The sequence below is a fragment of the Mobula hypostoma genome, chromosome 6 (genome assembly GCF_963921235.1).
Source record: "Mobula hypostoma chromosome 6, sMobHyp1.1, whole genome shotgun sequence".
Taxonomy (NCBI): Eukaryota; Metazoa; Chordata; class Chondrichthyes; order Myliobatiformes; family Myliobatidae; genus Mobula; species Mobula hypostoma.
Window position 1 is genome coordinate 32605875 of NC_086102.1, and position 14063 is coordinate 32619937.

The 14063-nt window shown below is 42.6% G+C and overlaps 1 protein-coding gene across 1 annotated transcript in view; it reads left to right on the forward strand.

Moving 5' to 3' along the window:
- Positions 1-4119: 4119 nt before the first annotated feature.
- Positions 4120-14063, forward strand: part of tomm70a (translocase of outer mitochondrial membrane 70 homolog A (S. cerevisiae)) — a 31374-nt gene continuing 21430 nt past the window's right edge. Inside the window, exons 1-3 of the mRNA XM_063049832.1 lie at positions 4120-4387; positions 8712-8885; positions 13826-13952. Of these exons, the coding sequence (XP_062905902.1) occupies positions 4166-4387; positions 8712-8885; positions 13826-13952 (523 nt within the window). The 5' untranslated portion in view covers positions 4120-4165. The remainder of the gene's footprint in view (positions 4388-8711; positions 8886-13825; positions 13953-14063) is intronic.

Genomic DNA, 14063 nt, shown 5'->3' on the forward strand with positions numbered 1-14063 from the left:
TAAGCCTGCTGAGCCTTACCCTTAAATACACTCTGTAACAAGAGAGGCCAACTTTCTTTCGGCCACTTTAGGCTCTGAGCTACTTTCACAAAATGCTGAAAGTATTTATCAACCTCAGTTTCATCAAGTGGAGGGACCAATTTAACTTCCCGACTGGCAACAAACTTGTCAACAGAGTCAAATATTGGACCCCTTGCTTCTCTATCCTCTCTTGCTCAAACCTCCTTTTTGGCTCTGCTTCTTCAGCTGCAAACAGCCTCTGTTTATCTGCTTCCTCAGCCTCAACCTGTTTTTGTCATAACTCAATTTCAAGCTGTTTCCCTCCCTCGAGCTGTTCTTGTCTTCGCCTACCCTCAGCCTCCATCTTTAGTTTTTCCAACTTGTACTGAAGCTCAAGATCACTGGGTTTGCTTTCAGGAAAGCTTTCTAACACCCCCTCTTCAAACTTCCTCAAAGAAATTTAGTGCTCAGCTATCCTCCTCTGAATCTGTATCTTTTCCATATCCCGTTTTACCGCAGTAAGTCGCAGCTCCTTAGCAATGGCCAACAAGTCGTCCTTGCTGGCATCCCCTAATGCCTTAGGGTCTGGCGATGCCAGAAATGCCCCAATATCCATTGCTGCTGGTTTCCCCACACAAGTCAATCAAAAGCGTAGTAGCCAATGAGATCGATAATCAATCAATCAATAAACTCCAATTTTGTTCATTTCACGGATGAGCCCCCAATTTTGTCACGATTTCGTAACGTACCAGCAGCAAGAGATGACAAATTGAGTCGGGTTTTAATATTAAAACCACTATACTTATTTACATCTACTCACAAATATAGAAAATTAAATAAACTACTTTCTTAAACAGAAGTTAACAGTGTTATGTGTCTATAGCTTCCTTACAGTCAAACTTAGAACCCGTTCTTAACAAATCTTACTCAGCACAGTCTTAAGGTGGCAGCTCAGAGAGTCCCAGTAATTCACGAAATAGGTGAGGAGGGACTTGTGGATTCACAGTGCAGCGATGAGGCGATCATGACAAATTCCAAAGATTCCACGGCTAGCGAACGAAGAAACGGATACCACAGATACCAAAGATCCCAGCCAAGGGATACTGTTCTGAAGTCCACGACAAGCGATTTTACGAAGTGACTATCACGAAATCCAACACGCATGAATCATACGAAGGACAGACACTTCTCCACAATGCATAGTGTGCCGCTAATTAACCCAATCATTTGGGTTTGGGTAAGCATTAGACTTTACCCTTCTCGATCGTGGGCTGTTCCCGGATAGCTGAAAGCCTACGATCTTCACTCTCTCTCTCTTTCCTTCAACTCCTTCTCAGCAAAATGTCCACATTTCTTTTATACAGTCAGCATACGTCGTAAGGCAACGCTCACAGAAACAAAACTGTGGACTCAAAGTAAAATGAAACTGGGGTCATGCCCACAGTAAACGAAACTATGGAGTCCCAGGAAAACGAAACTGTGGACACATAACACATGGAACATGGAGTGTTCTACATAGCCATCAAAGAGCAAGCATGGCTGAGGCCCATGCAGGTGACCATGGCCACAGGAAATGAAAGGCCAACAAGATCATCTTCTAAATCATCATCATCATCATGATGTGCCATACTCTACCAGAGCCTCAGCAACCACTTTCTTCCACTGCGATCTGTCGGCAATCAAACCTCTTGCATCTCTGGCGGTGAGGCTGGTCCACTTCTTGATGTTGTCGATCCAGGTTGTCCTCTGTCTGCCTTGGGAGCGGCTTCCTTCTACTCTGCCCTCAAGCACAGTGCGTTCCAGTGTGTCGTTAGTTCTTGAGATGTGTCCAAAATAGCGAAGTTTCCTTCGGATAACAGTTTCCAGAAATATTGGTTTTGTGCCAATCCTTTCTAGGATGAAATTGTTGGACCTCCTTTCAATGTATGATACCCTGAGGATCTGTCTGTATGTCCACAACTCAAATTCATCTTCTTTTCATCAGCTGCTTTTAGGGTCCATGTTTCACAGCCATATAGGGTTACTGGCCAGACGAGACTCTTGAGGAGGTGTATCTTGGTATCCGTGCTCACCGATCTATCTTTCCAGATGTTCCAGAGTTTGGTAGTGCTTGTGTGTCCCATTGCTAGCCTTCACCTTATTTCATTGCTGAATTTGTTTGTGTCATTTAGTTCTGCACCAAGGTATATAAAGGAGGACACTTGTTCAATCTTGTCGTTTTCGATGTAGATGTCAGCTTGAATTGCAGTTTTGCTTATCACCATAACTTTGGTCTTTTTACCATTTATCAGCAATCCAAATTCAGCAGAGACTTTTGCAACATTATTGAGTAGTGCTTGTAGGTCTTCTTCCGTTCTGGCTAGCAGGGCTGTGTCACCTGCGTATCTCAAGTTACTGATGGTTCTTCCTCCTATTTTAATGCCAGTGTTGTCTGGAATTGCCAGTCTCATGATCATCTCAGTGTAGATGTTAGAAAGGTGTGGAGAAAGGATGCAGCCTTGGCGGACTCCTTTCCCATTGCAGAATGCTTCGGTCTCGCCAGATATGGTCCGAAGGCTGGAGGATTGCGTAGCATACAGTGTTTCTAGAAGAGTCACTAGGTGTGGTGCCACGCCCAGTTGAATCATTGTTGTCCACAGTCTGGTGTATTGGGCACAGTCAAACGCCTTTGATTAGGGGTTCCCAACCTCTTCATGGTTCAGGTCCCTACCGTTAACCAAGGTGGTCTGTGGATCCCAGATTTGGAACCACTGTTCTGAGTAAAGACATTTCCCTACCCTGCCCTCATCTCCTTGGAATTCGCCAACTACTCCAGAATTCTATTGATAACAAATCTGAACAAAATCAATGGCTGTACCTCTATAGCCCACAGGAGAAGAGATTTCCAAAGACCATTAACCTTTCAGTGAAAGGATTTCTTCATTTCAGTCATAAATAGTCTACCCCTAAATTTGAGACTGCACTTTTGAATACTGGGAATCAACCTCCTTGTATTTCCTACATGCAGGCTTTTAGAATTTGAACATTTCAGTGAGATCACTACTCCGTCTTTTAAACTCTATGGCTTCTTCCATATGATACACATCATCCAGTCTAGTAAATCTTTTTAAACAAATGTATCCTTGTTTAAGCAAGGAGCCCAAAATTGCGCGCGATTCCCTGGCTATGGTTTCACCAAAGCCTTGTGCCAGCAGAGGGATGGGACAATTTGAGGAGACTTTTAAAAAACTGAAATAATTGCAACGATCAACCTGCGGCCTGACCTGGTCCTTTGGTCCAACTCCTGTCGGCGCGACTTTATCATTGAGCTGACGGTTCCCTGGGAGGATGCTGTGGATGAAGTTTATGAACGGAAAAGGCTGCGATATGCCAACCTTGCAGTTGAAGCAGAGGAGCGAGGCTGGAACGTAAAAGTGCGCCCAGTTGAGATGGGGTGCAGGGGCTTTGTAGCCAGTTCCACCGTAAGGCTGCTGAGGGAAGTAGGAGTCAGAGGGCAGGCCCATAGGAAGGCAATCAAAGCACTTGCTAATGCCAACACAAAATAATCTGCAGATGCTGGGATCAAAGCAACACTCACAGCATGCTGGATAAACTCAGCAGGTCGGCTAGCATCAGTGGAAACGATGAGTCGACGTTTCGGGCCGGAACCCTTCATCAGGACAAATTCACTTGCTAATGCTGCCGAAATGAGCAGTCACTGGCTGTGGCTGAAAAGGAGGGATGCTGTCTGGGCCACCAAGTGACCATCTAGAGGCTAACCATGTGACACACACCCAGGTCTGATCAGCCTGTGGTGGGCCTGCCGCAGCTGAGGGTGTCTTGTGATAAGAGGCCAAAACACCCAGTGATGTTGAGGTACACAACTGAAGATGTGTCGTAATGGTAGTAACATCAACCACTGGTCATCTTTAAGAACTACTTCCACTCAAGTTGTGCAGTGCAGAAACTTAAGGGATTATAACATCCAGTCCTATTAACCAAACTGAATGTGGATAACAGCGTGCAGGGATATTGGGGTTTACTTATGCTACTTGGTCATCCGCACGATTGGTGGCGCTGCAGCACAAAATCTCGCTGTGATTGGCGGAGGATGCGCCCCGGAAGTGTTTGCCAGCGGTGTCCTTCCCCTTGACTCCCTTTTCCTTCTCGGTAGCGAGCATACCTGATGGCGGCTTCTAAGCCTGTGGACTCGCAGGCCAGCACCGGCTTGTCCCGGTGGCAGTTGGCGCTCGCCATCGGCACCCCCGTCTTGTTGGGGGCCGGTGCCCTCTACCTTTGGAAGAAAAGGTCCGTGTCGAAGCGGAGCGAGAGGAAGGCGCCGGAGGGTAGCTCTAGTCCCGTGCCGAAGGAGGGGAGTGATCGTGAGGAGAACCAGACGGATAACCAGGTACGCTGGGAGGGAGAGGAGTAGAATAATCGCTGGGGAGAGGGGAGCAGGGTGAACCCCGAGCAGACTGGTAGAAGCGGGCAGCGAGAGAAACAAGAGGCAGCCGTAAACTGCAGTTGCGGGGAATCTGACCTAAAGCAGAAAATGCTAGAACTATCCGTCAGGTCTGCCAGCATCAAAGACAAACAGAGATACTGTTGCAAGTTGAGTACATTTCATTAGATCGAGTGGGAGGGGGGAGGAGAGTGATGGATTCTGGTGGAAGGTCATCGCTTTGCAACGTTAACTCGGCTTCACTTTCCGTGGATCCTTTCTGACCTGTTCAGTCCGATCAGCAATATCTGTTTTATTTGGGTCAGTTATTGGGGGATAAAGATGAGCAGGAGCAACTGAATGAAGGAGGAGGGTGAGTTATACTGTGAGGACGTAACAGGCTAGAAAATTGTAGAAATTATGCATCTTACAGCTAGTTTTCATTTTAAACAATTTGTTTCAGATATCCAATCACAAATGAGAAAATCTGCAGATGCTAGAAATCTAAGCAACACACACAAAATGCTGGAGGTACTCAGCAAACCAGGGGAACCTGAGCAGGTGGTGGGAACTCCCCCCATCTTTTAAACCTACTCGTCATCTTTTTTTTCTCCAGTCCTGCTGAGGGGGTCACATTCCATAATGTCGACTGTACTGTTTTTCCATAGTTGTTGCTGGGCCTGCTGAGTTCCTCCAGCATTTTGTGTGTGTTGCTCCAAATATCTTTTTTTTGAGGTCATCATTTCGCAACCCTGTTGTTACCTTGTAAGGAAATAAACTTTCCCCTTTCTCTATACTCTTTTTACTTTTCAAATATTGATTTTATTGCTGCTGAAAAGCTTCAGTGGATTCTGTATTCACCACAAGGTATGACTATGGGATGGGATGTAATAGCATGAGAAATTACAGCTGCAATACAACCACTGAGCCCTTTGTGCTTGCTCTACTTATGCACCAGGGTTGTGACTGCGCACCATTTTTTTTCATTAACCCCCATATGTCCAGGTCGTCTCAAAATCTACTGAATGCATCATCTGAGCCTTCACTGCCCTCTTGGCTCCAAATTCCAAAAAAACAACTATGCTTTGAGTGAAGGAATTTTTTCTGACTTAAGCCCATCAACTTTTCTGAGGCGTAGGCTGCTGACTACAGCTCACCGGAGTCCTGTGTCCTGGGCCAGTCTTTAAAGTTGTCCCCCGTCTTCGAAGATCCTTCCTCTCCCAAGGATGAGGTCTTTGGAGCTTTTGTCGGCATTTCTGTAGCTCTGGTTTTTAACGAGATGCTCAGTCCACCTCTATTCGCAGCCAGGCTTGGGACCGTTCATGGCAGAATTAAATTCCTTCTTGGCTGTCCTGAATAACTGACCTCCTTTATGATTCGCTGGCTCCTTGCTTGAAACATTCCCGCCAGGTGAAGCAACAATTCTGCATCCAGTCTGTTGATTCCCCCTCGGGATTTTGATACATTTAAATGAGATCACCTTGCATTCTTTCAAACTCTGCAGAATGTAAGCCTAATTTCTTTAATTTTTCCTTGTGTAATAAACCAGCTATACAAATGATCAGACTGTTGAAAGTTAAGGATATTGCCTAAGTACAATTTTTCAGATGGTTGGGTTGTGTTGTTTTCAGATTGTGGCAATCTATTTGCAGACATTTTGTTACCATACGAGGAGATGACATCAGTGTGCTGTTCAGGTGTTTTACATTTTCATCCCTCTCATGGAATATTTGACTTATTAGCCGGAATCCTGTTTTTACAATATTGTTTTCCTGCCAAAGGTAGTTCAGCACCAGAGTTCAATAACTGGAGTATTCTTGTTTTTTCATAACATAATTTAACAAATTTCTTCCATTTTCCAATGTCCTTTGTTATGTGTTCCATGGGGGCTGGTGTTGGGACCAATTCTTTTTGCATTCTATGTCAATGATTTGGATGATGGAATTGATGGCTTTGTTGCAAAGTTTGCAGGCTTTAGGTGGAGGGGCAGGTGATTTTGAGGAAGTAGAGAGGCTACAGAAGGACTTGGATTAAAAGAATGAGCAATGAAATGGCAGTTGGAATAGTGCTGGTCTTGCGCTTTGGTAAAAGAATTGAAAGGGTTGACTATTTTCTAAATGGAGAGAAAATACAAAAAACTGAGGCACAAAGAGATTTGGGAGTCTTTGTGCAGGATTCCTTAAAGGTTAAGTCATGGTGAGGAAGGTAAATGCAATGTTAGCATTCGAGAGCAGAATTAGGCTATTGAGGACTCGAATATAAAATCAAGGATGTAATGTTGAGGTTTTATAAAACACTGGTGAGGCCTCACTTGGAGTATTGTGAGCAGTTTTGGGCCCCTTATCTTAGAAAGGATGTGCTGAAACCGGAGAAGGTTCAACGGAGGTTCACTAAAATGATTCCAGGATTGAATGGCTTGTCATATGAAGAGCGTTTGATGGCTCTGGGCCTGTAGTCACTAGAATTCAGAAGAATGAGGGGAGGCCCCATTGAAACTTATGGAATGGTGAAAGGCCTTGATAGAGTGGAAGTGGAAAGGATGTTCCCTATGGTCGAAGTTTCGTAAGATCAGAAGGCACAGCCTCAGAATGGAGGGGCTTCTGTTTAGAACAGATGAGGAATTTCTTTAGCCAGTGAGTGGTGAGTCTGTGGAGCTCTTTGCCACAGGCTTCTATGGAAGCCAAGTCTGTGTGTATATTTAAGACAGAGGTGGATAGGTTTTTGATTGGTCAGGCCATGAAGGGATACAGGGAGGACCAGGAGATTGGGGCTGAGAGGAAAATTGGATCAGGCCTGATGAAATGTCGGAGCAGACTCGTTGGGCTAAATGGCCTAATTCTACTCTTGTATCTTATGGTCTTACATTACTAACAAATACTGTAATATTTGTATCAGATGGACATTGCGTTGAAGAGCCATGATGCAAATTGATTATACGTGATGGATGTGCATTCAGTTTTTCCCACATTGATGTCCTCTTTGATTTCAGCTTTCCTGCTGAAGTAGTTGGAAACTGGCCATTTATACTAATTGCTGCAGGGAAACAAAACATGGAGCTAAGAAGCTAACATTTTCTCCTGGCTCAAGGGAAAGGCGAGGGAACAGAAAATGATTGCTTTCAGAAATAAAGAATCCATTCCCAGTGGTAAAAGAGGAGGGATGATGTTCGTACTTTTTGTTTTCTGTGTCCAAAGTCTTTGAGTTAGTGTGAATTGAAATGTTAATGTTTAAGGAGATACGAAAAGTTTCACTAAATGTGTTTAATAATTAATTTAGAAAAATGCCGTAGAACCTGAGGATTGTCAGATAGTGTAATACCTTAAATTACAATGTCCTGGGAATTATTAGCTATATAGAGTTATTTCTGATGGCAGACTAATGATTATGATTGGAGATTGCAGTCACAGGCAAGTGTGGAGTGGATTGTGCCTCAGGATAGAAAGCAGAGTGAGGATAAAAGTAGGAGTGGTTAGTGACTTAGAATGTAGACTTGTTGGAGTGGGTATACGCACAGAATGATACCTGATGGACAGGCCAGTCCAACTATTGTAAAGAAAATGTTGATGTATTAGAGATACAAGAAAGATTGGAGATACTGGAAATCTGGAACAACACAACAATGCTAGAGGGATTCCTCCAGAATCTTGTGTGTTGCTTCTGATGACTTCCAAATGATATACACAAGAAATTCTGCAGAATCTGGAAATCCGGGGTAACTCACACAAAATGCTGGAGGAACTCTGCAGGTCTGGCACCATCGATGGAGAGCTGACATTTTGGGCCAAAGCACTTCATTAGGACTCTCTTCAGAAGATTCCTCTCCATAGATGCTACCTTAAGATGTGTGTCATTTCAAAATTATGTAAGTTTTTGATAGCAGGTGTAAAGGAAATCGTTTCACTTTGGCAGTGCACAACACAGGATGAGCAATGTGATAGTAACCAATAAATTCAATGAGGAGGGAGCTGGGCTGAAACGTTTTCCTATAGAATACTAACAGTGTGGAATTCGCTGCCGTAAGCAGTTATGAAGTGAATAGCCAGGAAAGGCTGCGCAATTATATGAAGGAGAAGGAAATAGACTGATATGTTTTAGATTACAAAACATAGGGGAGGCTCAAATAGACTACAGATGATAGCTAGGTGGGGTAAATGGCTTTTTTATATTCATTGAAAAGATGTGGGCTTTGCCCATCCCTAATTGCCCTTGAAAAGTACTGTTGTTGTGCCACATTAATTTTCTCTGGCAAAGCTTTTGTGCCACTTTGCTAAGTTGAATTTTACTTCCTTAGAGTATGCTGGATCAAGCTCAATCTGCAAAGAATAAGGGAAACAAGTATTTTAAAGCTGGAAAATTTGAACAAGCTATTCAGTGTTACACTGAGGCAATAAGCATGTGTCCTTTGGACCAGAAGCAAGACCTTTCAACTTTTTACCAAAATCGGGCTGCAGCATTTGAACAGCAGGTATGTAATACTTCAATTAAAATTGAGCTTACCTAAATCTATATACTACTAAAACTCTCATGCTCTGTTTGTGACCTCCAATTAGCGCAAACGGTGCATTACAGCGGCACTTTTTTTGGCGAAGTCGAATTAAAATGCGCTTACAGAATGCAGGCGAAGTTCAGGGTTATATATTCGTATAAAATGGCTCATTCGCCAAAATCAACAGGCTCATTTTCACCCAAGAGCCGATCGGCCATCATGGAAATTGGGACACGACAGCCCGACACATGTGCACGGCCAGCCTCAGCGGCGACACCTACCGGAGCAAAAGGACAGGGCTGCTCTGTTTCGAGGCTCACATTCTGCTAATCACTATCAGCATGTGCAGGATTGAGACAGATCTAACTGCCACCCATCAATAAGAGATATTTAAATCTTATTGTAATGATGTACTTCAAGACACCCATAAAACCCTTTGCTGCAGTCAAAGGACAGCGGTGACTATATCACGTCCATTTCAGAGAGCGCCAACCACATCATCAAGAATAATCAGCATCCTTTGGTGTTACTGCTTCATATCTTCTATCCAGCATTAGGGTAACAAAAAAATGGTCAGCCTAATTATGCCGCGTGGAAAGGGAAGGGGGACATTAAGGTCAAGAGATGACGCCAGGCGTCTTTGGGAAGTGACGAGAGGGAAAGAACAAGAATCAGATGAGGCCAGGGCCGCACGACTCCAGGATCAAAGAGTCAGGACAAAAAAATGATGAGAGAAGAAGAGACGGAGGAGAGGCATGCACGTCTCCAGGATCAGAGACAAACAACAAACAGCAGAAGAGATGAAGAGACAGAGGATGAAAGGACTGCACATCTCCAGAATAACAACGAGAGGCACAAGGGTGGCAGATAAACCAGAAATGATGCCATTAAAAGTGTCCTTCGTTAAACGAGGAGGAGCTATATTTGCTTTGCTACGTGTCGTTCTTCCTTAATAAACTGAGGTTTTTTACTTCAGTTTCCAAAGCAAAGTGATACCAATAGCATTCAGGAAAATTTAATTTTCATTCTGGTCACATCAGACTGCACTACCCTTCTCTCAAAGGGTGCCCCAACGGGTCACCCCATTGTCTAGTATTAGCTATAAGGCTGATGTTGGCAATGTTAAGTTAGAGAGTAAATTGCCAGGAGAGTGAAGACACCTATCCAAAATAATTATGTATGAGTTATGAAAGCAGAGAGCAATTTTTTAAAATATGAAGCCAGAAAATATATTGTCCTGAAACTGTCAATTCTACAAGTTGGAATACCAAAATTTATTCATTATATAGTTGGTGAAAAAAAGTATTTCCTAAATTGGTGGTCTTCAACTTCTAACTCCCAAAACTCTTGTCAATACAGTCTTCAAAATCAAAATACCATTTCCACATGTATTTCTTAACTTGGGCTTTGGCCTGCACATTTTTGTAAGCCTGGAATTTTGGAGACTGCTTTGTTTAATACTCCACCAAATATTGAAAGGCCTAGATAGAGTAGATATAGAGAGGATTTTTCCAATAGTAGGAGAATTATTTTTATTATTTTTTATTCCTCCTCCTATGTTATGTGTAGCATTGAACTGCTGTTACTTTGTTAACAAATTTCACGACACATGCTGGTGATAATAAATCTGATTCTGAGAGCCAAGGACCAGAGAGCACAGACTCAGAATACAAGGGTGTCCCTGTAGAACAGGGGTCCCCAACCTTCTTTGCACCGCGGACTGGTTTAATATTGACAATATTATTGCGGACCAGAGGGGTGGGGGGTTGTTCAAGTAGGGTTGAACTCACCTCAACATGTCTCTTACAGTTAGGGTTGCCAACTTTCTCACTCCCAAATAAAGGACAAAAGTAGCAGTCAAATCCCGGGACACTTTACCCCAGGAAAGACTACCATGAGGCCTTGCACGGGCACTTGTGTGCACATGCGCGTACTTGCCGATTTTTCCCCACAAATCAATTTTACCTTCATCTTCCCGACTATGTTGCACATACATTATTTCTACCTTATATAGGCTGTGTATTTATCATATCATTCCTGCTTTTACTATATGTTAGTGTTACTTATTTTCGGTTTTATGTGTTACTTGGTATGATTTGTTAGGTTACTTTTTGGGTCTGGGAATGCTCAAAAATTTTTCCCATTTAAATTAATGGTAATTGCTTCTGTGCTTTACGTCATTTCGGCACGAAAGGTTTCATAGGAACGCTCTACCTTAGCAGGGGAAATATGGGACAAGGGCAGTCCCGTATGGGACAAACCAATTTAGCCCAATATACGGGTTGTCCCGGCAAACACAGGACAGTTGGCAACCCTATGTTCAAGTTCAACAGTGCGTGACAGGGAATGAGGAAAGGTTCAGCTGACTCGTATCGTTTCCTCAGAGCCCGGTAGCACATGCTTTGCGGCCCAGTGGTTGGGTACCGCTGCTGTAGAACAGAGATAAGGAGAGTGGTAAATTTGGAATTCATTGCCACAGACAGCTGAGGGGGCTAAGTCATTGGGTATTTTTAAAGTTCTTGATTTGGGATGGAGAATATGGTTGAGAGAGGAAAATAAATGAAATGGCAGAGCAGACTCGAAAGACCGAATAACCTAATTTTGGTTAAGTTATATATAATTTATAAATTCATAGATGATACCACATTGGATTGGATTGTCAGAAGTGTGGATGACCTTGAAGTTAAATTCATAGGGGGGGGCAAGTCATTCATAAATACATAGTAATACATTTTGGTTGGGAGAAAAGTGAGATCTCTTACTACCTCAAAAGTTCAAATTAAGGTGCAAGGTAAAAGGACAAAGTGACCTGAATAAATTAATATTTGCTAAAAATTTATGCCACAGGATGGCAAAGCCATAAAAAGAAAGGACAAGACTTGAGTTGGGCATAAATTCTGGTGTGGTCTAATTGGTTTGAAAGCCATTTTAGTGTGGAGTATATTCTATGTAAATTGGGTTATTCAGTTGAAGAAAGGTCCAATCATCAGTGACCTACTTTAAACCTCAAGGTCAAAAGTAGGGATTTAGCCAATGATTGCACAATATTCAGCACCATTTATGACTCTCTATGTTCAAATGCAACCAAGACCTGAATGATATCCAGAATTAGGTTGATAAGGGGAAGGTAACAGTCGTGCCTCACAAGTGACAGGCAATGATGATTTCTAACAATGAAAATGTAATGGCAAGCCTCTATTGTTGGGTCAAAACCCTGGAGCACTCTCCCTGAAAGCTTTGTGGGTATACCCACGCCTCAATGACTGCAGTCGTATGAGAAGGAAGCTCACAGGCATCTTTCCCAGGACAATTGGTGATGAATAATTAAACACTGGCTCAGCCTGCAAAACACATCTCTGGACTTAATTTTAAAAGAATGGTATCGGAAACTTCAGATGAATTGGTGTTGATTTGAAAATAGAACAAGTTCTGCAAGTAGCTCCTTAATCTCAGTGGTAGACTCGTTAGTCTTCCATGGTAATGGATGAAACAGTTGTTGCAGAGAATTCTTTATGGTAGTGATGCACAATCCTGCCATCGATGTTAATGGAAATTAATAGTGTGTTAATCAGTGTTTAACACTCGGCTGCAATCCTTGTCAGCTGTGCATCAACAGTTGGTTGTGAATAAATCAGTTGCAACCATGTCCCTGTAGTTGTAAAGCCCCTGATTTGCAGTGTGGACTCTGCCCATCTGAAGGCACCTTGGATGAGATCATCGCTGTGACAGCTCTAAGAGCAACCAGAGAGCAGCAGCAGCCAACTGACTTTGTTTACGTTCGCCTCACTGAAAGTGTTTCACCACACTGTCCGAGAGGGGAGGTGGAGTATAGTACTCTGCTGAAATTTAGTGACCCATAGAAATGTATTCCCATATTGTATTTGTTTCATGATGTAAGCAAATCAAGATCCTAACTAATGGGTCTCTACAGGAGTGATCCTAACTAATCAGTCTGAAGACAAGTACCAAACAAGGCTGCAGAATTGCCATAAAACTTCATTCAGTCTCCCCATAATACTGCACCTCTCCATCAACAAAATGCCTGAAGAGTTGGAGCTAATGGAAAACTGTTCAATTTAGTGACTACACTCCAGAACAGAGGACATGTGAACCTCAATAGTTGAGCAGCAGTATAGAGATTATGCCCACAATTAAAGGACAAGCCATCTTCAACTTGTTTATGAAGCTTATGAGAGGGTGGGTCTTTCACTCAACATGTACAAGACAAAGATGCTCCATCAACCAGTCCATCTTCTACTCACCCCACCAATAACAATGATTAACAGTGAGATTCTGAAAATATCATCCACTGCTTGCTCCTTGTTCACCACTTTTCTGTGACAGCAGAGAAGATGGAATTTGCCATAATCTTCAATTAATTCTTTTGGTAAATTGAGGTAAAATCTGTTTGAAGATCACACCCATAGACAAAACTGATCACTGCATTGTTACATATTGAATTAAATAAGATGTCATTTTTTTCTCTTTTATACCTTGTTCCTGCCTATAAAACTTAATTCTGAATTATGTCATGAAATATAATATTACCTATCAAAAACAATAGTGTATTCAGAGATTGTTCAAATTTCTCTTATAGCAAAAAAATGGCATTCTAGAATGCCTGGGGCAGTTGTTGGTTGCAAAGCTGCATCACTTGCATTACACTACCGTTTCCACAGCAAATCTGCAATAATAGAATGCTGTATATTGGGTTCCCTGATTGGGTGGGGTAAAAGAGTTTACTTACCTTCTATGGACAATAGATTTTCCATAGCATTCTTTATAACGTATGGAGAGCCTGTATATAATTATATGCACTAACAGCATTAGTTTAAGTGTCATCACTCTACAGTCTGGTCATTGATCCTGGAACAAAATCAACGATTTTTTTTTAACAATGCAACACGTTTGTATTGCAGCTAAAATGGAAGGAAGTTGCTGAGGACTGCTCCAAGGCTGTAGAACTGAACCCCAAATACATAAAGGCACTATACCGCCGTGCAAAGGCTTTTGAGAAACTAGATAATAAGAAGGAGTGTCTGGAAGGTTTGTATTTAGTCTTTGCCTCAAGCTGATTTTGTTCCTACATCATCAATTTTCTCTACATCTGTTCTATAGGCATTTTTCTGGGATATAGTCTTCAGATAATCATCATTT